This window comes from Staurois parvus, unplaced genomic scaffold (genome assembly GCF_062004578.1).
Source record: "Staurois parvus isolate SC_StPar_1 unplaced genomic scaffold, SC_StPar_1.0 ptg000839l, whole genome shotgun sequence".
Lineage (NCBI taxonomy): Eukaryota > Metazoa > Chordata > Amphibia > Anura > Ranidae > Staurois > Staurois parvus.
Window position 1 is genome coordinate 3747291 of NW_028318635.1, and position 27551 is coordinate 3774841.

General features: G+C 39.6%; 1 protein-coding gene across 1 annotated transcript in view; it reads right to left on the reverse strand.

Annotated features, from left to right (window-relative positions):
* LOC149443693 (uncharacterized) overlaps positions 1 to 27551 on the reverse strand; it is a 59088-nt gene that overhangs the window by 8590 nt on the left and 22947 nt on the right. The window contains exons 4-10 of the mRNA XM_089655398.1: positions 24322 to 24350; positions 19215 to 19251; positions 16542 to 16570; positions 13853 to 13885; positions 11104 to 11134; positions 6441 to 6472; positions 1299 to 1361 (exon numbers count right to left, since the gene is read on the reverse strand). Of these exons, the coding sequence (XP_089511524.1) occupies positions 1299 to 1361; positions 6441 to 6472; positions 11104 to 11134; positions 13853 to 13885; positions 16542 to 16570; positions 19215 to 19251; positions 24322 to 24350 (254 nt within the window). The remainder of the gene's footprint in view (positions 1 to 1298; positions 1362 to 6440; positions 6473 to 11103; positions 11135 to 13852; positions 13886 to 16541; positions 16571 to 19214; positions 19252 to 24321; positions 24351 to 27551) is intronic.

Below are 27551 nucleotides of genomic sequence, written 5' to 3' on the forward strand. Positions count from 1 at the left end.
GAAGCATGGGTGCAGGAGGCGATATCCTGGGTCTAAAAACTGTAGTTTTGCTCCCTTCATCAGTTTCTCATCTTCAAACTTCCTGTGTCACCACACAGATTAGCAGCTCTCCATCAAGCCATTTTGGATTTACTGGATCAATGTATTGTTCAATTCCTGCAGCAGAACTCAGGACTTGCCCAAACAAATGTAAGGCGCTGACCTTGTAAGACTCCTAGTGGGTGCTGCATTGGCAATAAAGAATCATCGAGATCTGTTTCCCAAGGACTGCTTCACAGTCACTTGCTTCGATGTCATGGCTGTTGAAGCCCTGGTTCTGGGGGATAGGGGAATTTCTGAGTCTGTGATTCCTATCCCTTGTTGGTGTGAGTCTTGGGGCTTCCACCCCTGGAGTTTCTCAGAGAAAAGAATTCTCTTCTTTCCACAACTAGGTCTGGACCAGTGACTGGAAGTGACGTCTCAACCGAGGGAATCCTGGAACTAGCAGGACATGCTGGAAGCCACCAGCAACACCACCAGATGCCGGTGACCACCATCCATCCAGAGGCTTCACACTCCTTCACTACAGCGGATGCTTATTAATTTACAAGCGCAAACCTATTTATGCATTGTGAGTGGCCTGTATTACTAGACTTTTTATTCATTAAAAAGCTTTTATACTGCACTTAGAGGGCCTCTTTCTTCCTGATCTTCCACAGGGCCTCTCTAGCTCGTTATTGGCCAGCTGCCTCCACTCCATGGTGCATCAGCATTACCTATAGGACTCTTTCTAAGGACATTTTATTTGTATATTTATTACAGTATATTGTTCATGATTTATTTTCCCTAATTCCATCACCATTGATTATATGCTTATACATACTATTGTATGCTGCATCTACCTCCTTACTCCGTCTCATAGTGCACCAAATATTCTACTTGCCTGGACCAGTATCTGGCTGTCAGTCAGGTTTCTGCCCTTTTTATTCTGTTTCAGAAACTGTTGGCTTCTCACTTTCTAATACCTTTGTGTATCTCCCCCCATCAATTTCCCTGTAACTTTCTGGGATCCAAATTTGTTTGCCAATGAACAGTTCTCCTGTAGGTGGGGCAGTATAACCCTAAGGTTAAAGACTTCCTGTGTTCCTCAGTGGACCTCAAGAAAAGGATTTTATGGTCAGGACAAAATTCCAATTTTGTTAATAGTTTTTTTTACATAGCCTAAGGAGACATTGTACATGGTCTTTTGAAAGAGTTCAAATTTCATACAGTATATATATTCGTCACACAGAAACAATATTTACATAGTCGATTCCTACCTTCTTCAGCACACTGATTTTTAGAATTAAAGACATTTCCATATGTAGGCGTTGTGTTGAAATCTATGAGAGAAAGCTTTAGAAATTCAGCATAATATTAAGGATTCATAATACGTTATAAGTCTTGACAATGACAGTATCCTGAAAGTGGCAGTTGTAATCTTGTAAATATGTCCAACTCCTAAACAACTGCTTAACTTCTTCCCTACCGAGCTATAGCCGAAAGATGGCTACAGCGCGGTTGTCTAGTTCTGGCACGACATCCATGGATGTCATTCCAGAACACGCCCCCTGCTCACCCCCAGCGATCTATGTGTCCTACAGACACAGCTGATCACGTGATACGGTAAACGGCCAATCATAGCAGCCTTTTACAATGTGATCAGCTGTGTCCAATGACACAGCAGATCACCGGGTAAATACAGTTGCCAGTTATCGGCTGCACTTTTCTCATGCTGTCACAGCGTGAGGAAAGTACTGCCGATAACTGACAATTGTCAGAGAAGTGATCGGCACTGATGATCAGTGCCCTGATGATCAGTGTCCAGCAGTGCTGCCCACCTTTGCAACAAACCTGTGCCCATCAGTGCTACCCACCAGTGCCCATCACTGCCACCCACCTGTGTCCATCTGTGCCTAGCACAGGGATGCATATAAGGTACACTATGGTTTGTATGGTATTAGGTACACATTGGTTTTATTTAATTAATTTTGTCTAAATGTGGGATATGATCACGTATTGAAGTGCGGCACAGCTAAAATCATTTAGTACCAAAAGAATTTGAAGTGGTAGCACAGCATTTATATTATACATTTTCACTTACACATTTGTGGTACTACTAGCAGCATCCTGCAGAATCATAACCTCTACTCCCAGTCCACTTCGCAGGTTCTATATATACAGTTGCAAGAAAAAGTATGTGAACCCCTTGGGATTACGTGGAGTTTTGCATGAATTGGGCATAAAATGTGCTCTGAACGTCATCTAAGTCACAACAATGGAAGAACACAGTCTGCTGAACATAATACTACACAAACTTTAGATGTTGCCATGGTTTAATTGCACATAACATGTAAACATTCACAGTACAGGGAGGAAAAAGTATGTGAGGCCCTAGCCTAATGACTTCTCCCAGAGCTAATTGGAGCCAGGAGTGAGCCAACCTTGACTCCAATCAGTGTGATGATATTGGATGTGTTGCTGACAGCTGTCCTGCCCTTAAAAAACACACACCTGTTTTAGGTTTACTGGTTTCAAGGAGCACTGTCGGATGTGAACCATGCCTCGCAGAAAAGAGCTCTCAAAAGACCTACGATCAAGAATTGTTGACTTGCATGAAGCTGGAAAGGGTTACAAAAGTATCTCCAAAAGCCTTGATGTTCATGCGTCCACGGTAAGACAGACTGTCTACAAATGGAGAAAGTTTAGCACTGTTGCTACTCTCCCTAGGCGTGGTCGTTCTGTAAAAATGACTGCAAGAGCACAGCGCAGAATGCTGCATGAGGTAAAGAAGAATCCCAGAGTGTCAGCTAAAGACGTACAGAAATCTCTGGCACATGCTAACATTTTTGTTGACACATCTACAATAAGGAAAACATTAAACAAGAATGGAGTACATGGGAGGACACCACAGAGGAAGCCATTGCTGTCCAAAAAGAATATTGCAGCACGTTTGAAGTTTGGAAAAGAGCACCTGGATGTTCCACAGCACTACTGGCAAAATATACTGTGGACAGATGAAACCAAGATTGAGTTGTTTGGGAAGAACACACAACACTATGTGTGGAGAAAAAAAGGCACAGCACACCAACATCAAAACCTCATCCCCACTGTAAAACATGGCGGAGGGAGCATCATGGTTTGGGCTGCTTTGCTGCCTCAGGGCCTGGATGGATTGTTGTCATTGATGGGAAAATGAATTCCAGAGTTTATCAAGACATTTTGCAGGAATACGTACGACCATCTGTCCGCCAACTGAAGCTCCGCAGAGGATGGGTGATGCAACAGGACAATGACCCAAAGCATACAAGTAATTCAACAGAACAATGGCTGCAACAGCACAGAATACGCCTTCTGGAGTGGCCCAGTCAGAGTCCTGACCTCAACCCGATTGAAATGCTGTGGCATGACCTTAGGAGAGCGATTCACACCAGACATCCCAAGAATATTGCTACACTGAAACAGTTTTGTGAAGAGGAGTGGTCCAAAATTACTCCAGATCGTTGTGCAGGTTTGATCTGCAACTACAGGAAACGTTTGGTTGAGGTTATTGCTGCCAAAGGAGGGTCAACCAGTTATTAAGTCCAAAGGTTCACATACTTTTTCCTCCCTGCACTGTGAATGTTTACATGTTATGTGCAATTAAACCATAGCAACATCTAATGTTTGTGTAGTATTATGTTCAGCAGACTGTCTTCTTCTATTGTTGTGACTTAGATGACGTTCAGAGCACATTTTATGCCCAATTCATGCAAAACTCCACGTAATCCCAAGGGGTTCACATACTTTTTCTTGCAACTGTATATATAGGCTTTTATTTACAGTATGTTGATAAGACCTGTATTTTATGTTAAATGGCATTTATTTATTTTCCATTGGCAAGCTTCCCTTTAATAAAAGTGGGCTTTGGTTTCACGTGTGATATTTTGGAGTTTTCATTTCTTTTGTGGGTTTTTAAATTTTATGTTGATAGGGCCTCTTGAAGTTTGGGGTGCTAAAATGGAGCATTTATTTGTTACTGAGCATCTATTACTGAGCATCTATTCTTGGAACCAACTTTTCATAGCAGGAAAAAATATAATGCAAGAAGAGTGTGCACCTAAACCACCTCATGTTATGTCCTTCAAGAGTTGGCTCTCGCCAGCTTAGTGGATTGCTTTAAAAAAGGCCTGGATTGTTTCTTAGATACAAAGAATATAACTGGATACTAACATTTATAGGTAAAGTTGATCCAGGAAATATCCGATTATCTCTCAGGGGAATAGGAAGGATTTTTTTTCGCTGCAGGAGCAAATTTAACCATGCTTACAGACTAACTATGTAACTATGTAAATAGTTTGTAACTTAAGCTGGCCATAGATGGTGTGAATCTTGGCCACTTCAGCAGGGACTTGCCGAGATTCTAACCACCTATGGGCAGGCTTATTGTGCCCAATTCCATTGTTGTATGAATTGGGTACAACCAGCATGTTGGAATTTTACATGTGAATATTGACATCAGCTATAGCCACTAGCAATAATCATTGTGTTCCCTGTTGGTGGGGATGGCTCCTCATGACCCCCCCCCCCCCCGACCCCTTGCTGGGAGAACACAATAGCTCCACGGGAGGGATTTTCACCATCAGTGGAGAGTGCAAAATCAGGCTCACTTCTGCATACAGTAGAAACCAATCAGCTTGTAACCTCACTATAATAGCAATGTGCAGCGCTAATAAAAATGTGTGTTATAATCAATGATGACCAGTGTGATTGTAAAAAAGAAAGGAAACATCATAAAAAAGAAATAGGGAATTGTGAATACTCCAATGAAGAAACAAAATGGACGGTATAACAAATGAAAATATAGAAGTCCTCTAAATATCATATTAGTCCCAAAAATAGTAATGTAATCAAATCAACAAAATGTAGTGACTTCTGTGACTTCTGCACTGCACCTACACCATAATGCACTCACCAGAAGTAAGTAGCAAGGAAGCTACTGTGCTGTGGGAATGGTGCTGCTGCGGATCCGCACAAAAATCCATGCAGCCGCATCACCTGCACAGAAAAATGCAGACCCCCGGGCGGGTGCCATTAGTTCTACTGGCACACTGCCCGCACTGGAAAACGCAACCATACTAGGAACCGAGGTTCCTGTGCAGGTTGCGTTTTTGGAAGAAGTGCAGGGACTTGACAATGATCCCAAACATACTGCCCGGGCAACGAAGGAGTGGCTTTGTAAGAAGCATTTCAAGGTCCTGGAGTGGCCAAGCCAGTCTCCAGATCTCAACCCCATAGAAGACCTTTGCAGGGAGTTGAAAGTCTGTGTTGCCCAGCGACAGCCCCAAAACATCACTGCTCTAGAGGAGATCTGCATGGAGGAATGGGCCAACATACCAGCAACAGTGTGTGCCAACCTTGTGAAGACTTACAGGAAACGTTTGACCTCTGTCATTGCCAACAAAGGATATATATCAAAGTATTGAGATGAACTTTTGGTATTGACCAAATACTTATTTTCCACCATAATTTGCAAATAAATACTTTCCAAATCAGCCAATGTGATTGTCTGAATTTGTTTTCTCATTTTGTCTCTCATAGTTGAGGTCTACCTATGATGCCAATTACAGGCCTCTCTCATCTTTTTAAGTGGGAGAACTTGCACAATTGGTGGCTGACTAAATACTTTTTTGCCCCACTGTATGTGAACCGGGGCTAAGGGGTGTTCCTGCTTGTTCCTCCTGCCAGTGACCCAGTTGAAGGTGGGATCTCTCCAGAAGCCAGTGATACACCAAATGAACAATCAAAAGTAGAGTAGCCAAGTCTCTGTCTCCAGCCCACGGTGAACAAAGGAAAGGGATTCTTCCTAGAGGACAAGCTCATAGACCGAGCCCGGAGACAGTATGTTTTAAAAGATAGCAACCACGTGGAGCATAAAATCATCAATGGATAAAAAGTACTTACAAAGCTGGACACCGGACCATCATGTGGACAATGGTGGCGTGATATCAGCACGTAGGCTCCTCACTGACGCGTTTCGTGCACACGCACGGTCTCAAGGGGATCCACCTAACCTCAGCTTGTTCAATTAAGCTTTGGCAAAAAAAAACTGGAAGCTGATTGGTTTCTACGCAGAAGTGAGCCTGATTTTGCACTCTCCAGTTTTAGTAAATAAACCCATGTGCATGAGCTGACCCTCAATAAGTTTAGTCCTCTATGACCTTTCTATGCACATAATTTGCATATATATAGCGTTTGCAAAGAACTATTAGGAGACTATACCTGTGCACTTTATATAGTTATGGTTTGCACATACAAACAAAGGCTGACGGCTAGAAAATATAAACAGGAAAACAAAATGCTAAACTGATAAATAACACAGTAAGGATAACATTTTATTTTATGTTGTACGATTGCTCTACAGTTACAAAGAAGTTTCTTACCAAAATTGTAGTAATCTGATGCTATAGGGACACTAAAAAGAAAAAAAAAATGTTGAACTTGACAACTATAGTTCACTGAAACTTATTGCACACCTATAAATATTTTAAAGTTAAGATTTCCAGCCAGCAGGTGAAGCTCTATGCTCCTTTTTATATTTGCCAGTCTGCGTTTACCTGATTTGCTGGCAATAAATTGTGTACAAAGCTTAAAGTGGGATTTAACCCAAAACCAAAAATGTATTATATTGCAGCTTACCAGTCATTAAATGTGGTGGCTGTTTTCTTTTATTTTGCCTTTTCCCCTCTGGTTTCACCTGATCATTTGGCCAATAACAAACCTCTTGTATTAGTGAGACATTACTCTGGATGAAGGTGCACAGGAGGCACAGCAGACAGCAACATTATCAGTCTGGAGAAAGGGGAGTGTTAAATGTATTAGCAGATTTAAATACACTAACAAATTGAAGCCGATCTCCAGCTCACAGTTTATAATCAGTTACAACAAACATTTTTTTCCTTTTGGGATAATGGTTTTACATGAATAAATAAAAGCTGTCCACTGTAAGCACCCCTGGCAGTGTTAAATGGTTTCATCTATGTAAAAGGATACATTCTGCTGGAGAGCTTGTGCTTTTGAAAAACAACAGACTTGCTAGCTGGATCACCAGATGAAAATAGAGGAAAGAAAGCATAAAAAAGAAAACTAATGCATTTATCACATCTAAGAATTGGTAGGATGCAATATAATAAATGTTTGCTTTTGGGTTTAATACTGCTTTAATAGCTCAAGCTGAAACTGACACGCAACTGAATGAGTGACTACCTGTCTACTCTATTCAAACATGGCCATATGGAGTTTCATTAAGAAAATCAGAAAAATATTTTGCTTCATAAAATAAGGATTTTATATGAAGAGTAAAACCCATTGGATTTGGGTATATGTATTTTATGTCTTTGTTGTATATTAAATGTTTATTTGTACAGCAAAGAATTCCCAGAGCACTATGAGTTAGCTAAGGAGGCAACACAGCAGTAACTCAATTCTTTGGGGTTCGTTTAAGTCTGGCTGAAACTTCAGAGGAAGGTGTGTAAATAGAAATACAACTATTATACATTTCCTTCCTCACTTTGCTTGAAACTCATTTCCCAATTTAGGAGAACAGGTAAGGAGAGAAGGAAAGGTTGAATGACTCTTCTGACTCATTCAGTTATGTGTATGCCTGTGTGTTTACATTTTAGCTTCTGATCTCTGAAAACAAACTTTAATCAACAAACAACCATGTTCAGCCTGTAAAAAGAGTAGAGCTCCACCTGTTGTCTAGAAATCTAAATATGACATTTTCATATAGAACTGTGGTCTCCAAAATCTCCCCTTTCTTTGCCTTTATCCGGCCCTTGGAACACTATTCCTGCCACTGACACCAATAATAGAGGATAATTTCTGTCACTGACACCAACGATGGGGCATTATTCCTTGTACTAACACCAACGATGGGGCACTATTCCTTCAACAGACCAATGATGGGGCACTATTCCTTCCACAGACCAATGATGGGGCACTATTCCTCCCCCTAATTCCAAAGGTGGGATTGTTTACTCCTCATTGACGCAAGGAAATATTCTACTCCCACTGGCCACAGTTTGGCCCTCCTAGACTCTGAAGGAAAGTACACTGGCCCTTTTCTTAGAAAGTTTAGAGACCCCTGGTATAGAATGTCCTTTTTTTTATTTTTATTGCTTTTATTTATACTAAAGAAAATATTTACATAGGTGTTGTGTGTTTTTACATATCCCCCATTGCCCTGTTATACTAACCCTTGCACAATAGGTTCTAGAGGACGCAGCAGATAACTTAAAGTGGAGCTCCACCCAAAAGGGGAAATTCTGCTTTAAGCCTTTGTCCCCCGCTCCCCATTAAAGATTGGCACCTTTGGGGAGCGGGGGTGGGAGGTGGTACCCGAATTTGACAGGTACCTGCTCCCACTTACGCTGCGATCGCCTAGGCGATCAGAAGCGGAAGCTGTTCTCCCCCTCCCTCCCTGTAGTCTTCTGGGACATGTGACAGCTTCCAGAAGACTACAGGGCCATTCACAAAGTGCAGCATTTCTTGCGCATGCGCAGTGGGCACCTGGCTGTGAAGACGTAAGCTGTCATAGCCGGGTGTCCACACTAAATATGCCGGCGCCAGGGAGAGAAGACGACCGGTGAAACCAGCGGTGGAGAGGACACTGCTGGAGCGAGGGACAGGTAAGTGTCTTGTATTTTAACAGTTTTTGCAGCTGCTGACTTTTTTTTCAGGTGGAACTCTGCTTTAAATGCCTTAAACTGCATCTCTATGCCAAACCTCTTCACTAAAATTTTGGATAGAGGGAGAAAGAATTAGACCCCCAGTAAAGTTTATATTGTTGTCTGTGTCCCAGTTCAGGAGATTCACCCCTATATTTGTACTGATCATTGTCACTGTTAAAGAGAGTGGAGGGAAACCCAAAATGTTAGCGTTGCCTCTAGATAGAGCAAGAAGTAAATAAATGTCATTCAAATGAAGACACCTGTTTTGGAAACAGCTGCCTAAGTAGGGGATTTAAAATAATTTGGGGAGATTTACTCTAACTTTTGTTTTGTCTCTGGGACAGGAAGTGAAGCTAAATTTCCCCAGTGGTATACATATACAGATCACAAACAATAAACTCACATAGTTTTTACCCTTTTTTAGTCTATCCAAAACTAAAGAAAGTTTAGCCTACACTGTATATACAATTTAAGAGACTGTCATGATATACTTGCACAGAAAATAGTACGTGTTTGTGTTTCTGTTAATTTTGTAGCTAAAGCCAAAACTTGTCATATTGGTTTTGAATAGCATAGGCTAAGAATCGCTGTCAGAATTACCTGACTCTGTTTGTTGTGAAGGGCCATTGTCAGTGTGACTAAAAGTAAGGAAAAATCCAACATTTTGACAATAAATAGAAAGGAAATCTTCCAATATGGACACTTGTTACAAAGACAACTGTTTTAAGAGGGCATTTGTCTCACTTGTTGGGTCTACAAGATAGGACATAAAAGGAAATCTCCCCAAAGGGACCCTACTCTATCCAAAACAGAAAAAAAAAAGATTTGGCTTTAGATTTACATGTTAAGTAGCTTTTAAAAGGGTTCATTCTTTCTAATTGCATGGAAAATGCCTCCGGTCTGTTGTTGTCTCTACATTCTCTTGGAATATTTTGGCTTTTTTTTTCAACAAAAAACTATGTTTGGGGAGGTACTCTGTTATTGAATTTCTGATTTTAAAAACATGTTTTCTCAACCCAGAGTTTCAACTGTCATATTGAAATTAAGCATACTGACGATGGTGCCTCCAACCCCAATATTAGAGACCTCTGGTAGGGTGGCTACGTGGTGCTGTTATCTCAATTACAATGTAATAGAGGGGAACCCAGGGTGGAACTGTCTATGCTTTTTTGTTATGGTAAAATCCCTGGTTCTTCCTTACTGCTATTTGAATCTGTGTTATAGTATGCCTCGAGGACACTACACTGTGTGCACAATTATTAGGCAAGTAAGTATTTTTATGCATTTTTTATGCATATTGTCCAACTCCAAGCTGTATAAACTTGAATGCTTATTGGATTTAAGCAAATCAGGTGATATGTATTTGTGTAATGAGGTAGGGTGTAGTCTAAGGAGATCAATTCTCTATATCAAGGTGTGGATTTTTAATTATTAATTAATAGGCAGCTTCTTTTCCTCAGGCAAAATGGGCAAAAAAGATACAGTATATACCTGATTTTGAAAAGTAAAAAATTGTAAAAAGTCTTTCAGAGGGATGCAGCACTCTTGAAATTTCTAAGATATTGGGGCGTGATCACAGAACCATCAATCGTTTTGTTGCAAATAGTCAACAGAGCCACAAGAAACGTGTTGAGAAAAAAAAAAAAGACGCAAATTGCTAAAGATTTGAGAAAAATCAAATGTGAAGCAATCAGTACCCATTATCCTCCAGTGCCAATGGCAAGACTGGGTAAAGACATATCTGAAGACAGATTTTTCAAAGGTTTTATGGACTGATAAGATGAGAGTGACTCTTGATATGGATGGGCCTATGGCTGGATCAGTAATGGGCACAAAACTCCACTTCATCACAGGCGCCAGCAAGGTGGAAGTAGGGCTCTGGTGTGGGCTGTTATTATTTTAGAGACACTTTATTTGGTGGACAGTCCATTATGGGAATTTTATAATATTAGCTTTCCTTAGACGTAGGGATGTTTTTGCTGGTACTACTCTGCAATTGAGAACTGAGTGTGTTTCTCCTAGGGTGTAAAAATTAGTTATTACTTGGTTATACTTTCTCTGTAATTATTTCTGTACATTGTAAAGCGACGCCAACTGTACTGTTTACTATAAGCTTTTAATCTTGTGTCTATTATTGTGAAGTTATAAACTTCTGCTTGTATCATTCTTTTGTATGGACATACTAAACTTTCCTCCAAAGAGTGTGCAGGGCTACTCTCCTTCCTGAAGGACTGGATTTTGAAATTTCCCAGCTATGATATTAATTGTGTACAATGAGATATTTAAACACTGATTTGTTGCTCATAAATAGGTAGATAAAATGTAGAAGAAATATAAACTCGTCTGAAATAAACGTAGAATAAGTTTGACTTACATGTAACATCTACTGGAATCTGAGCTGAATCCTGGAAATAAAAAGTCATTATATATTCTATGCACAGAATTTCTATCAATCCAAAATTAACTGTACACTGTACTACTGCTCTGTGCTTGCGTGGGAGCATGAAAGAGGGTTTTGGTGGAGCAGATGGAGAAATGGCTATGTAAGGAGAGGGAAATGGGATGTTGCAAGCTTGTGGGAAAGTGGTGTAGCACCCTCCTAGTTAGGTTCCTTGGATGTTAGGTAAATATAGTTCTTTTTAGTGCCTCTGTAATGATTGGAGCAGTTGTTGATTTCTGGATTTCACAGGCTGCAGGTTTGATTGCTCTTCCTTGCCTTCTAGAAAGTTCTGGAAAATAGGAGTGGAGTAAGGCCAACAGGAAGCATGAATATTTATTGTGCTGCAGCCAATCCCTGGGGATGTGTACCCAGAAGGTGGAGGAGCACATTAAAAGCCTAAGCTTTAGAACAGCAGTGTCTTCCTGTCCATGGACTTCCACATATTCCACATACCCCTACCTCCAGCCATTCTGCTGTTTCAAGTTGCTGTTCATCCAAGTCCTTGCTGTGGCAGAGCCAGGAGGCCTACAACTGAGAGGGTATTGGACACCGGGAGACTGGAAGTAGCTGAATGGGCACAGCTTCTCCCCAGGCCTCGTGAGTACTGCTTTATTGCAAGATCCTAGTGACTGTGCAATATTGGGATTTCTGGGCTTCATCATTTCTCTCCTGAGAGGTATTTAGTGAGCAATCACCTTTAGTTTTGTGGAAAGACGTTGAGCTAAGTAGTCCCTCTCCTGAGAGGTTCATACTGTTAGCCTCCCCTAGTTTCTCATGGGACAACTGTCTTCTGAACTGGAGTTAAGTTAATTTCCTCTCATGAAGGGTACATACCTCTGGCCTATACTAGTCTGTCACGAGAGGATTATATTCTGAGCTTGAAGTGCATCCTCCTGTCTCTGTTGGTGATTCTGGTGTATCCCATACACCCCATCCAAGTTTCTCAGCAATAAAATCACAAAAAGGCATCCCCTAGACTGTTTATTGTGTCAATGTGCCTGAATTGTACTCTGTGTGTGCTGGCAACCTCTGCATTGGTGACAGAGAACTCTGGTCGTCATCATCTGTGCTGCTGCTTTCAGGAGGAGTGTAGTGGCTGTGCTTTAATCATCATCAACCAGCGACCCTCTCAGGCTGGAGAAGTGTAGTGACTCACTCTGCATTTAATCACCATCAACCAGCAGCCCTCTTGGTCCAGAGGAGTGTAGTGACTGTGCTTTAATCATCATCAACCAGCGGCCCTCTCGGGCCAAAGGACTGTGGTGACTGTACTTTACTCATCCTCAATCAGTGGCCCTCTCAGGCTGAAGGAGTGTGGTGACTGTGCTTTAATCATCCTCAACCAGCAGGCCTCTCAGGCCGAAGGAGTGTGGTGACTGTACTTTAATCATCATTAGCGAGCGGCCCTCTTGGGCTGTAGGAGTGTGGTGACTGTGCTTTAATCATCCTCAACCAGCGGCCCTCTCAGGCCAAAGGAGTGTGGTGACTGAACTTTAATCATCATCAGCCAGCGTCCCTCTTGGGCCGGAAAAGTGTGGTGACTGTGCTTTAATCATCATCAACCAGCGGCCCTTTTAGGCTGAAGGAGTGTGGTGACTCTGCTTTAATCACCATCAACCAGCAGCCCTCTTGGTCCAGAGGAGTGTAGTGACTGTGCTTTAATTATCATCAACCAGCGGCCCTCTCAGGCCGAAGGAGTGTGGTGACTGTACTTTAATCATCCTCAACCAGCGGCCCTCTCAGGCTGGAGGAGTGTGATGACTGTTCTTTAATCATCATCAGCCAGCAGCCCTCTTGGGCTGGAAAAGTGTGGTGACTGTGCTTTAATCATCATCAACTAGTGGACCTCTCAGGCTGAAGGAGTGTGGTGACTGTGCTTTAATCATCATCAACCAGCGGCCCTCTCAGGCAGAAGGAGTGTGGTGACTGTGCTTTAATCATCATCAACCAGCAACCCTCTCAGGCAGAAGGAGTGTGGTGACTGTGCTTTAATCATCATCAACCAAAGGCCTTCTCAGGCCTGAGGAGTGTAGTGATTGTGCTTTAATCAGCAACTAGTGGCCTTCTCGGGTGTTGTGCTACAGTATATCAGTGAGAGAGTTTAGTAGTGAAGATTGGGAGGTGTGATTTGTCAATTGGATTGGAGCAGGCTTATGAGGGAGCAACAGTGCTGTGAAGTGCTTTGGGAAAAAGCAGAACCAGCTGCAGGAAAAAAAATAGAGAATATTAGCTGCTGGGAATGTTGTGCAAGGGGAAGTTGGTGTCGGGTCCATGGAGAGAAGAAGGGAACTAGCAGCTTGGGGAGAGAATGAGTGACTGGTAAGGTCCCTCTGGGAGACAGTGGTGCTGGTACAGATGGTTAATTCCAGCACATGCCTTGTACTGGGTAAACTGGTACAATTATAGGGTCTAGCACCAGGACCCCAAAAGCTTGTAAGGATCTAAGATTTGATTCTTGTAGTGTAATAAGTATCTGGATACTTCTTCATATCTTCACAATCTATAGATCTATTCTTCCACTATGGATCTATTATACTTTAAAAAGTGAATTTAAAACCGTGGGCTTCTCTGCATGGTGATGTAATAATGTCACCACACATTCCACTGCAAGCTGCCATGGTTTAGGTATGCTGTGAGTACAAGCAGAAAACATAATAATCACCATTATTTAATGTTTACTCACTTCTGTCATTCACATAGTTGGGTTCTGTGTTACCTAAAAGGCAATGAAGGTAGATAGTTCAGATCCATATGTGCAACAAAACAAACATAAAGGGTTAAATAGCCTACTTAAAGTTGATGTAAGGTTAAGCTTTAAAAAAACAAACTATAGCAAATAAAATCTGTAAAACCAAATAAAATAAAATTAAATCAGTAAAATTATTGTACAAGGCAGAACATTGACACAGGTTTGTTTTCGATTTGATTATGTCTTTATGGGAAAGGTCTTTGATGTGAACCATACACAACATTTCTTTCATTTTAGAAATGAAACATGGTTGTATATGAAAATAACCTGGCTTAAGCTATAGTATATATAAACCACTGATGTTACACACGCATACATATACATATATATATATATATATATATATATATATGTATACACACATATATATATATATATATATATGTATCTTTCTTGTGTCTCTCCATTCATAAATAAGATTTCTTTTTTGCTGCCTGCCTGCAAAATGTGCTGGGGAGCTTATGTATTGCTCGATATGTGTGCCAGGCCTGCTCGCCCTGCATGGGGACTGTTCATGAAAACTCTTGCTAATGCTTAGGAACCAGGCGGGGACCTTGGTCATGCAAGAATCATCATTAAGGCAGCACCCTGTACTTAGAAGAGAGCCATTCACCTTGCACAGATACTGTACACATTAAACTTGAGGCTCTGTTAATGTGAAACACTCTTTCCGTGGCACTGTACCTTGTCTTCCTGAATGCAGCATTTTAAGGGGGGGGGGGGCGCACCGCGGAGCCTGTGTCCCGCTCCACCACCCAGCTTTAATTGCCACTTACTCCTAGTGACAATGTGAAGGTCCCGCTGTGCAGAAAGCGTGGACCTCTGCTTGTAGAACACATTAACCCTTGACTCTCCCCAGTACCTCCAGCTAGGTTCATTGACTCTCTGTGCTGCTCTAGGGTACTCTAGGGGCACTGACAGCTAGGGGAGTCAGAACACCAATCATGTCGATCACCAGAGGGCACCGTAACCTATGCCTGGTACCATTCTCCTGCTGGCTGGCTGCTATAACATTGCCACCAGTTCTGGTTACTCATGGCAATGGCTGGGTGGCCACTTCTCCGTTCACTCCTCAGCATAGTTAACCCCTCCATGGTGGCACTCCATCGCCTTCTCTTCATCCCCTAGTGTGTTACAGGCCCAGTTCTTTAAATACACCATATACTTTAATGCACCCTTTGATGAATTTCAGACCAGGCATTCATAGTTAACAGAACTTTATTGAAGTTTCTTTGCTAATACAAGTTAATGCTACACAGTCTCTCACAGTTCTCCATACACAGTCCTACCTAACCCAGGCTGCCCATTGCATACCTTTCAGAAAAGTCAAATCCATTCAGCTCAGCCCATTACTGGTAGAGTCCTTTTTCCAGGGAGAATCCCAACAAGGTGAACCAATAAGGGTTCAAATGCTCCAGAAGGAACTACATAGCGCAGCAGACCTTCCCCTCATTGTCATGGGCAGATCCATGAACACCTGGGAAAGCGATGAATTACCTTAACCCTTTCCTAGCTCCCTGGGCAACCTGTACACTCACTGCATACATAGTTTAACATGGAAAGCCAAAAAGCAGACAGGGCTAAAAGCATTTAGTTATACCCTGTAAGCACCTGCCTACACTTATATTGCTCTTCCAACGTGCACCGTTCCTCTCTTTCTCTAGTTTTAGACTGACTTCAGACGTTGCCATTGTTGCTTTATTATGGGTAAGGCTCCATTCACATTTGGGAATGGGACTGCTATTGATTACATCATCAAAGGTATTCACTCATTATCACATGCAAGCGGCCACAATAAGCTGTGGGAGCTGTCAGTCTCCTATTGCTTGAATTGGGGGTGCTGACCACAGCTAATTGCCAGGAACCCCCGCTGGGTCTCCCACATGTAACAGCTGTTTTCACATGTGTAAATGGGGCTTACAGGGTGCATGAGAGGCAATGTATTTACTTTTAATTTTTAGGTTTACAAACCCTTTGAAAGCCCTGGTTCCCAACACAAAGGGCTACTGGGCACCAATCAGAATACAGAGTGGTAGCAGGGTGCCAGGCACTGAAATGTTCTCTGTGATCCAGCACCCGACACTGAAGGAGAGACTGTACTGTGGGCTGAATTATCTCAGTACAAGTGAAGTATCTTGGGGAAAGAGAAAGAAAGCAATGCAAGAGTGTGTGATCAATGATGAGGATAACACTTTCACTGCCATGACCATCAATACGGGGGGAGGTTAACATTTTCACTGCCATGACCACCAAATACGTGGGGAGGGGGGTGTGCCATGACCACCAAATACATGGGGAGGGGGATGTGCCAAGACCACCAAATACGTGGGGAGGGGGGTGTGCCATGACCACCAAATACGTGGGGAGAGGGGTGTGCCATGACCACCAATATGAGGCAGATGAGGTTGGTCAACGCTTTCACCATCCTGTCTACCAGCACAAGGGGGAAGGAGGGCTTTACACTTTCACTGACATGACCACCAATACAGGGGAGGTGTTCACAATTTCACTACCATGACCATCAATATGAGCCCCTGACTATATTGTTGCCCTTTTTACAGTATCATTAAAAAATGTCTATGGTGGAAATACACTCACTCTGTTTTCCGTTAAATATACTTACAGTTAGTATCCACGGGTTGTGAGTCATTTCTGTAAATCAAAAGAGTTCATATTAACCGATGCCATAAATGAAATAAAAGAATAAACTGGCAGACAATTTACCTGTAGGCACTTAATATGAGAGTTATTGTGCCCCCTAGCTCTTCTCTATTTTATTGAATGACAGCTGAAGGGCACTATTGGTTAAAGAGAATCTGTCACCCACTTAACAAAATGCAGGTAAAAGCTCAAGAATTTGAAATGATTTCCATAAATGCACAGCCCCTTCCCTCATTACATGTCATAGCCCTCTCCTCCTCTGGTGCTGCGTCTAATTACTGTCTTTGCTGTTTACATGATTGTCATCTGTGCTCAAATGGATTCCTGACATAACATCCAATATGGAGGAGCCTAGCAGCAGTCTCCAGGCTTTTTGATATCTGCAAAAGGTAGACTTTTACAGGTAAATAACATGCATAAAATATGTTAAATATGTTCCCATGATCTTAGGGGGGGTTTGCTGTTGACATGATTAATCTGGGAATTGGGTATCTTTAAGCAAAATAGGGTGAAGTAGCAGCATGATGGAGAGCAGTGTTCATAGTACAGGGGATATGCAGATCTTAGTGCAGTTAGTGTCACAATGTTGCTGTTATGCAAAAATAGTGAAACAAAGTACATCCTATTCTAATCATTTTATCTTGTTCTCTAAACTAATGGTGGCCATAAACCAAATGAGTTTATATATGATTGTATTTTCAATAGACTTACTGTCCGATCAGAAATACGAACAGAAAATCAGATTGTTTGACGTGCCACATGCTTAACAATCATATCAAATTGGTTACTTTCCTATGATCGAATTTTACATCCAGACCGGTCAGAATAATTTCGATTAAGTCCATTGGGTTTGCTCAAAATCGACTGATGAAAGTATATGTCTTTTTGATAATTCGTAGATCAGGTCATATTATTAGAGATGTGCATGATGGAAAAACGAGTTTCGTTTTATTCCAGATTCGTTCTTTAAGTTAATTTCATTTTATCATATTTGTTATGTTAGAATGATTTATTTTTGGAACTGGTTTCATGTGTCCAAATTTGTTTTGTATGTTCATTATTTTTAAATCAATTTGAAATTTGTATTTCTAGATTTAAAATTTGTATTTTGAAGTTTGAATTTCAAAATCCAAATTTTGGAAGATGGCTATAGTTGTTTATTCTATTCTGTTCTATTCCATTCTAATCTATCCCATTTTTTATTTAATATTTTTCTAATACATCCCATTTTTTTCTATTCTATTCTTTTCTATTCCTAATTTGCTGACCTGACCGTGTCAAGCCTGCACTATTTTTGAACACTTTTCTGATTTATAGACTATTAATATTATCACGTTCTTATTTGGCGCTTGATGATACGCCACATTCACTTGGATTTATATGTTACAGATTAATATTTATTTATATTGGTGACATCATTTCTCATTATAAGCATTTTCAGAGCTGCACTTTTTATTGATTGTTGTTCACTAGGTTTTAGGGTTCCTATGTTGGTGCATATGCAGCTGGTTACATTTTTTATTTATTTATCTATTAATTTACTCTGATTTGAGTGCTCGCTGTATCCTTATTATTCTTTTCTATTGTATTCTATTCTTTTATTTTCTATTCTATTCCTTTATTTTCTATTCTAATCTTTCCTATTCTATTGTAATCCTTTATTTTCTATTCTACTCTATTCCTTTTTTTCTTCTATTCTAGTCAGTTTTATTCTATTTTTTCTGTTTTATTCTATTCCTGTATTTTCTATTCTATTCTGTTTTTTATTATTATTATACAAGATTTATATAGTGCCAACAGTTTGCTCAGCACTTCACAATATAACGGGAGACAATACAACAACAATACAATTCAATACAAGAGGGTAAGGAGGGCCCTGCTCCTTATTCTATTGCTTTCTTTTCCATTCTGTTCATTTTATTTTTTTCTATTCTACTCTGTTATATTCTATTGTTTTTTATTCTATTCTATAAGGCACCCTAAGTAGGAATCAGCTTATGTCACTTTTATATCCCACTGTATTTATTGCAGTATGTTTCCATTTCAAATAAATTTTCAAATTTGGATCATTTGTCTTGTTATCATTTATTTCGGATTTTTTGATATTCATTACTATAGTAATTCAGACATTCAGATTCATCCAAATCTTCAAAAAAACGTCATCCGAATTTTGATTCGTAATGAAACAACTCACACATGTCTATATATTATCTGATTCTATAAAGAATAATTTGATCAGATTGTTAGGTGTATGGCCACCACTAGGACTACATTGCTGATTCAGCTTTACTGAGAGATTTCACTACTTGATGACAATCATCTCATTAGCAGCACTTTGATTTCAGTGTGCTACAAAGAGATGACTGCTAACAAATGGTTTTCTAATTAGTAAAGAGATGTAATTGTCACTGCAGGCCTAGTCTATGTGGTACTGTCTGCCCACCGTTATGTCAACAGCTGAAAAGTCTTATTAGTTATACAAGTATACTGAGCTAAACATCAGTGTTCAGTAAAGCTAAATGTATTCCATTTTCAGAAGTGCCATTATAATGATATTATATATTGATTATACATGAAACTAGTCCTTGGATGTAATTGTTTTGAAAATATTTTTTCTATCACTGTATATACTTACTTCATTTGATTTTCATTTGTTTTTGCTGTCTCTCTACCTAAAATCAGATAAACAGTAAAATCAGAACACTGGTAACACAGACACACAGTTAGGTAGCTTATATTAAACAACTTCTCTTATGTTGAAACATAACATAAAATGCTATTCAGTGGCATGCCTAAACCTGGCCAAAAATGAGCAGATTCTTCCATCCACACAAATGTGGTGGATGAAGGAATCCCCCTACTGGGACACTGTGTTCTGACAGCGGACCCAAAGCTGTCAGAATACACTGATCATTGACTGCAGCAGCTGATCAAAAACATTTTCCAACTTGTTAGTTTGACAGAAGTTAATCTAATGATCGACTTCTGTTGAGCAAGGATGGCCGCAAATTAATGGAAATTATGCTGTTCCTTGCTAAACCAGCCATATTTTGATATGTCTATGGCCAGCTTTAGTGAAGGTATTCTTGGAAATTGTTCACTTTATGTGGAGTGTAATATATTTAATGGTTCCTATCAGGGGCGGACGGACCATTCGAGCTCTTGGGCATTGCCCGAGGGCCGGGGTCAGTAGGGGGCCCCATGAGATTCCACTGGTACCTTTCATTGGCTTTTTCATAGGCTTTTTTGTGTTTGGGCGATGACACAGGGGCCCCATGATCCCCTATTGCCCGGGGGCCCCAAGAGTTGTCAGTCCGCCCCTGGTTCCTATATCTACAGACTTTGAACTTTGAACATTGTTTATAAGGTGTTTATATTCACGTTATTTGCCTTGTGAATAACCCACTTGCCCTCCAGAGAATATACCCCCCTCCCTGACAGGCCATTTTTCAATATGGCGCTGTGTTACTTTAACTGACAATTGCGCAGTCATGCAACACTGCACCCAAATTAAATTTATGTCCTTTTTTTCAAACAAATAGAGCTTTCTTTCAGTGGTATTTGATCACCTGTGCAGTTTTAATTTTTTGCACTATAAACAAAAAAGACTGCCAATTTTGAAAAAAAAAAACCCACAATATTTTTGACTTTTTGCTATAAAACATGTCCAGTAAAAAAATTTCAAAAGTCAAAGTTCGTCATAAACTTAGGCCAAAATGTATTCTGCTACATATCTTTGCTAAAAAATCCCAATGTGTGTAAATTAATTGGTTTACGTGAAAGTTATAGCATCTACAAATGGCAATATATATACTAGAATTTTTTTTTTTATACTAGTAATGGCAGCGATCAGCGACTTATAGCGGAACTGCAGGACTACAGTGGGCATTCTGACTTGGAGGGGGGGGGGCTGACTAACTGTCACTGACATCCCCATTACAGTGATCAGTGCTAATAAAAAGCACTGACACTGTACTAATGACACTGGGCAGGGAGGGGTTAACATCTGCGGCAATCAAAGGGTTAACTGTGTGCTGTGTGCTGTTTTTCATTATGTGCTGTATGTGTTTTACTACCAAGACTTACTGCTGTGTATTTCTCTCCTGTGCATGTTACTGCTGGCAGAAGAGAAACCTGCGTTGTTTACACACAGGTCTCTCCCCTGTCAGTGATACTCGGCGATTGCAAAGTGCCGGCGAGGAATCTCCAGCCAGGACCTGGTGATTGACCATGTGACAAGCTGTGACCAATCACAGCTCTCACAGTATTTCTCAATGGCTGCAAGAATGCAGTCAGAAAGAAAGAGAAATTATTGCTTTTATAGCCTTTATGGGTGTAAAAGCAATCAGTGTAAAAAAAAATTCTTAATCACCCCCCACAAGTAGTACAGTGTCACTATGGTGAGACTGTACTGCTAGGGTGACAGTATGTTAAAAAAAAAAACAATAATAAAAAAAATGTAATAAAAATGTAAAAATAAAAATTTAGAAAAATTATAATTTTTGGTTATAAACTAATTTGAGTTTTATTTGTTACTAAAACGATAGTTGAATATATTTTGGCCAAGATCTATGAAGAAAGATTATTTATTTGCAAAATTTTATAAGAAAAACACGTTTTGGATCTTTTCATTTGTATAGCAAAAAAAATAAAAATCCCAGTGGTGAATAAATACCACCAAATTAAAGTTTTATCTGTCTCAACAAAATGCTAAAAAATTCATATGGGTACAGTATTGCATGACCGCGCAATTGTCATTCAAAGTGTGACAGCACTGAAAGCTCCTGGACAGGAAGAGGGTAAAAGTGTCCGGACTTGAAGTGGTTAAAGAGATCAGTTTTTGCATTGAATGGAGCACACAACAGCATTGGTAGACACTGTGAAAGCTTTTGGCCAGCAGCAACTGGTGGTGTTGTATGATCTCAGTGCTTTAAGGCTAAGTTCACACTTGCTCTTTCTAAACAGCCATTGACATGAGCTCAGGAGTAAAAATGTGCAGTTCATTTCATTCCGAATCGAAATTCTGAGAAATTTGTCGTTATTCGGACAATTGGATGTCTCTGAATTAATGAATTACAATAGTAATGAATCTGAAATAACAAAACGAAGGTTGAACAAAATTCAAATCGAATTCAACTCGAATTTGAATATTAAAAGCAGGAATAAAACATAAAAGAATAGAATAGAATAGAAAAGAATAGAATAGAAAAACAATAGACTAGAGTACCATATAAAAGAATAGAATATAATTGAAAATAATAGAATAGACAATAGAATAAAATAGAATATAACTGACTTCCAAAATTCGAATAGAATAAATTCAAATTTTAATAGAATAGATTAGATTAGAATATAAAAGAATATAATATAAAAGAATGGAATATAATAGAAAACAATGGAAAATGAATAAATAAATATGAATACATAAACAATAAAATAATTATTTTCTTTTGTTTTATATGTCACACAATTTTGGGGATTGAATTGCATCTTATTAGTGAGTGCTGTATATGGTAGTCTTCACTTATTTATGTTCTTTTATTTTGCATTTATTGAAAATAGCAGCTTCAATCACAGTTTGAATTATATTATGTTATTGATATAAATTATCTCACATTTTTGCGCTGTGATATAGGCTATATATATTTTTTAGCTTATATATATAATTTTAATATAATAGAAAAGCTTGAATAGAATAGACAATACAATAAGATAAAATAGAATATAACTGTCTTCTGAAATTCGAATAGAATAAATTCAAATTTGAATAGAATAGATTAGAATAGAATAGAAAAGAAAAGAATAGAAAAAGCAATAGAATAGAATAAAATAGGAAGAATATAAATGTCTTCCGAAATTTGAATTTCAAATAGAATAAATTCAAATGGAATAGATTAGAATAGAATAGAAAACAATAGAATAGGATAAAATAGAAAGAATACAACAGTCTTCCAAAATTTATATTTTGAATATAATAAATTCAAATTTGAATGGAATAGATTAAAATAGAATAGAATAGAAAGCACAACAGAATACAATTCAATAGAATGGAATGAAACAGAAAGAATATAACTGTCTTCCAAAATTAAAATTTTGAATAGAATAAATTCAAATTCGCTCAGATTAGAATAGAATAGAAAAGAATAGAAAATAAGAGAATAGAAAAAAAATTAAATAGAATAAAATAAAATAGTATATAACCATCTTCAGAAAATTAGAATTTTGAATAGAATAAATTAGAATTTGAATGTGAATTCGATTCTGAATGCCGATTCGAATTTTCTGAATTCAGTCACACTGAATTCAAGTAATTCAAGTTGAATCAAATTAAAAAATTAAACAAAACATTCCAAAAACGAATTAACCAAATGAAATTATTTAACCTTTTATTCTTCACCTATAACAGCCCCCTTTCCCATAAAGCAAGCAGGCATACCAGCACTCAGTTTCCCCCTGGATTTATACACAATGCTATAATGCCTGGCTACCACACCAGTGCAGGCACAAGCCGAGCACAGCAAACAGGTACTTGTGCTTGGCAGACAGGCAAAGTGGTTCAATGACATCCAGGTACAAGGCAGGCAAGGTTCAGAATAGTCAGGGTCAAATCCCTAGTCAAAAGGCAGGCAGAGTTCAGAGAGTAGTTGATATCTTATCTGAGGTTGTCAACAAAGAAATCCAGACTAGCAGGCAGGGAAGACAAACAGGGGGCTTGGAGCACATGTTACAAATGCAATATCACAAGCATGAGACTGCAGGCTTGGCTGGCTTAAATCAGGATTGGTCTCCACTGGCCATATCAATCATATTGCAACCAAAACCAGGATGAATGATGTGGCCAGTGGAGACCAATCCTGATTTAAGCCAACCAAGCCTGCAGTCTCATGCCTGTGATATTGCATTTGTAATGGAGCAGGAGCGCTAAAAAGTGCGCAGTTTATTTGCCTTTAGTAAATCAACCTGATTGTGTCCCAATTGACATCAATGGGACTGCCTGCATGGGGATGCATGGAGCACCTTTATATCCCTGGGTGGGTATACATGGCTGTTCATGGGCATACGCTGAAGTATGCTTTGTGGGAGCAAAACCTGAAATGTCAGGATGTGAGGGCAAATCCTTCTAAGTTCTGGAAAGCAGGTAGGTCAGCTAAGTGCAGAAGATGAAAAATTGATATCTTCTTCTAGTAGACTTTGCCACATGAGTGTAAATGAAAAATGATCACATCGGAGTGTTCCTTTAACACTAATATACATACTTTATACAGAAGAGGAGCCAGGACATCTTGTATCTTCTATACGTACTTAGCCATGTACTTCGTATTACTGCATGTGTTAAAGTAGAACTACAGGCAAAACCTTTTTTTTAATTTTAGACAGAGTAAGGAGAGGTTTTAACCCCAGTCCATTTTTTTTGCCACCTGTGTCCCATTGCGGAGAGTTCCCTTCACTTTCTGTCCCCTAGCCAAAACAGGAAGTGAGAGGAAATCCCTCTGAAGTGATCACCCTTCTAGTGTTCTCTTTGGAAGATTTCCCCTCTATTACTGTTTTAGTGACAACAAAAAAATTGTGATTTTCTTTTACTTTCAGGGATAAGAGTAAAGTGGACAAATATACAGTAGAGGATGAATCTCCAAAACAAGGGAACAGACAGCAGTAAAAACTGTCAGGCGTTCTAATCCCTCTCCACTTCATTCAAAACTTAAAAAATGCATTCAAATAATATACATATAATTATAACATACCCGAATGACATATTTCTGGATTTTCATACCTGTAAAACAGTATAATATTGCCTTTGAGATTGTACATTCCAGAAGGGACTACTTTTAATATCTGATTTTTATTTCTATAATAACTACGTTCACAACAAACCAAAAGGAGATTCAGTACACTGGATAATGCTATAAAGAACAGGGGTGTACAGAGAAGACACACACAAAACACATACAGGTTGCCATTGCTGACATCTGAAAATCAGTTACCTGGCCGTGTCAATTCACTAAGAGGTTAAAACCACATTTTTACCTAAAATAACTCAAGTGGTACTTATCTCAAAAGCAGTAAACTTACTAAAAAAAAAAAATCTATTTAACCACTTGCCATCCAGAGGATTTACCCCCCTTTCTGACCAGGCCATCTTGCGATATGGTGCTGTGTTATTTTAACTGACAATTGCACGGTCATGCAATGCTGCACCCAAATTAAATGTATGTCCTTTTTTCCCCATAAACAGAGCTTTCTTTTGGTGGTATTTGATCACCTGTGCGTTTTTTATTTTTTGCACTATAAAAAAAAAGACTGACAATTTTGGGAAAAAAACAATATTTTTGACTTTTTTTGCTATTAAAAATGTCCAGTAAAAAAAATATAAAAATTACATTTCATCATAAATTTAGGCCAAAATGTGTTTTTTATTTTTTGCGTTATAAAAAAAAAGACTGACAATTTGGGAAAAAAACTATATTTTTTACTTTTTACTATTAAATAGTTCTCTCCCATGTCAGCTCATGCACACTGCTTTGTTTGGCTGTGCATAGCACAGCCATACAAAGCAGTGTGCTTATGGTGTAAAGCACACACAGCCCACATAATAAAACAGCACACAGTTAACCCTTTGATCGCGCCACATGTTAGCCCCTTCCTGCCCAGTGCCATTAGTAAAAAAATTAAAAAAAAATCAAACTTCATCATAAATTTAGGCCAAAATGTATTCTGCGACATGTCTTTGCTGAAAAAAAAAATCCCAATACGTGTAAATTAATTGGTTTACGTAAAAGTTATAGCATTTACAAATGGAGGTATAGATACTGGATTTTTTTTCACTAGTAATGGTGGTGATCAGCGACTTATAGTGGGACTGTGGCAGGCATTCTGACACAGGGGGGAACTGACTTGGTGTCACTGACATCCCCACACTTGGTGTCACTGACTGATAATAAAAACACTGACACTGTATTAATGGCACTGGGCAGGAAGGGGCTAACATGTGGGGCGATCAAAGGGTTAACTGTGTGCTGTTTTACTATGTGGGCTGTGTGTGCTTTTCACTGCAAGCACACTGCTTTGTATGGCTGTGCTATGCAGAGCCAAACAAAGCAGTGTGCATGAGGTGACAGGGGAGAGAACTGTATTGTTTACATACAGTTCTCTCCCCCCCGTCGGTAATACTCAGCGGTCACCGGATGCTGGCGAGTAATCACTGGCTGGGACTTGGTAAATTACAGCTGAAGCAGTGAACAGCGGCGCGGGTAAGGCGCGCTCGCGGCTCGTGCATGCCCCCTACCCGGAAATGCAAGATCACGTATATATACACATGATTTTGCGCACTCCTGCCACCCTGTAGCAGTATATCTGCTATAGGGCGGCGGGAAAGCGGTTAAGTTACAAGTTAAATATTTATGTTTTGCAATATTTATCACTTAAATTCTGTGGGGTTTTTTATGTTGTTTTATCAAAATGTTTTTTTTTTCATAGGCTAACACTGCAACAGAGTGATGTTGTTTTGTGGATGAAGACACTATTGTGAAATATTATGAAACTATGCAAATATTCTTAATTTGCCTTTAATCACAGAAGGAATATAACAGAATATGTGAAAAGGAAATTAAAGCCACAAAAAATACAAACGAACAACAGATTGCAAAAGAAAGTAAGACAAACTCAAAGAAATTCTTCAAATATATTAATAGTAAAAAGGTTCGGTCCGAGCATGTGGGCCCTTTACAAAATAATCTAGAGTGGGTGACTGGGGACAAAGAGAAGGCAAAGTTATTAAATCCCTTCTTCAGCTCTGTGTATACAAAGGAGCATGGGGGAGCTCTTGTCCATAATGGGCATGGTATTGACACAGCTCCAGATGATCCACATTGGCTCACAATTGATATGATCCAAAAAGATTTAGACAGAATAAAGGTGAATAAAGCACCTGGACTGGATGGCATACACCTACGGGTCCTTAAAGAATTGAGAAACTAGATGAACTTTTTTCAACCAGATTAACTATGTAACTATAGTAAAAATAGTAAGAATTGGCACCTTTGGGAGGCGGAGGGGGGGGGGGGAAGCAGTGGGTAACCAAATTTGGCAGGTACCAGCTCCCACTTCCGGTCCGATCGCCTAGGCGATCGGAAGCGGGAGGTTTCCTCCCTCCCTGTAGTCTTTTGGGACACGTGACAGGTCCCAGAAGACTACAGGACTATTCATGAAGCGCAGCACTACTTGCGCAATGGGTACCCAGCTGTGAAGCCGCAAGCTATCACAGCTGGGTGCCCAAACTGAAGATGCCGGCCTCCTGGAATCCAGGACGGCTGGTAAAACGGGCTGCAGGGGACACACCGTGGGACCGAGGGACAGGTAAGTGGCTGTTTTTTAAGTCAGTTATTGTAGTTGCTGACTTTTATTTTTTGACAGGGTCAGTGGAACTCCGCTTTAACCTACCAGCATGTCTTTGGAGTGAGGGAGGAAACCGGAGTACCCAGAGGAAACTCACACAGGCACAGGGAGAACATGCAAACTCACACATGTAATCTTTCTGTGTGAATGAAGCCTTTTTTACATTCCAGAACTAAGGGCATAACATTTCCACACTGATACATTGTCTTTTTTTTAAATTACTGGCCAGTGCAAATTTCTCCTAAATGTTATTTTGTACATTAATAACCACTTGCCGTCCAGGGGATATACCCCCCTTCCTAACCAGGCCATTTTTTGTGATAATGCACTGTGTTACTTTAACTGACAATTGCGCGGTCATGCAACGTTGTACATAAATGAAATTTATGTCCTTTTTTCCCCAAAAGTAGAGCTTTATTTCAGTGGTATTTGATCACCTGTGCATTTTCTACTTGCACTATAACAAAAAAATTACCTACAATTTTGAAAAAAAAATCCCAATACGTGTAAATTCATTGGTTTGTGTGAAAGTTATAATGTTTACAAATGGGGGTATATATACTGGAATTTTTTTTCTTTT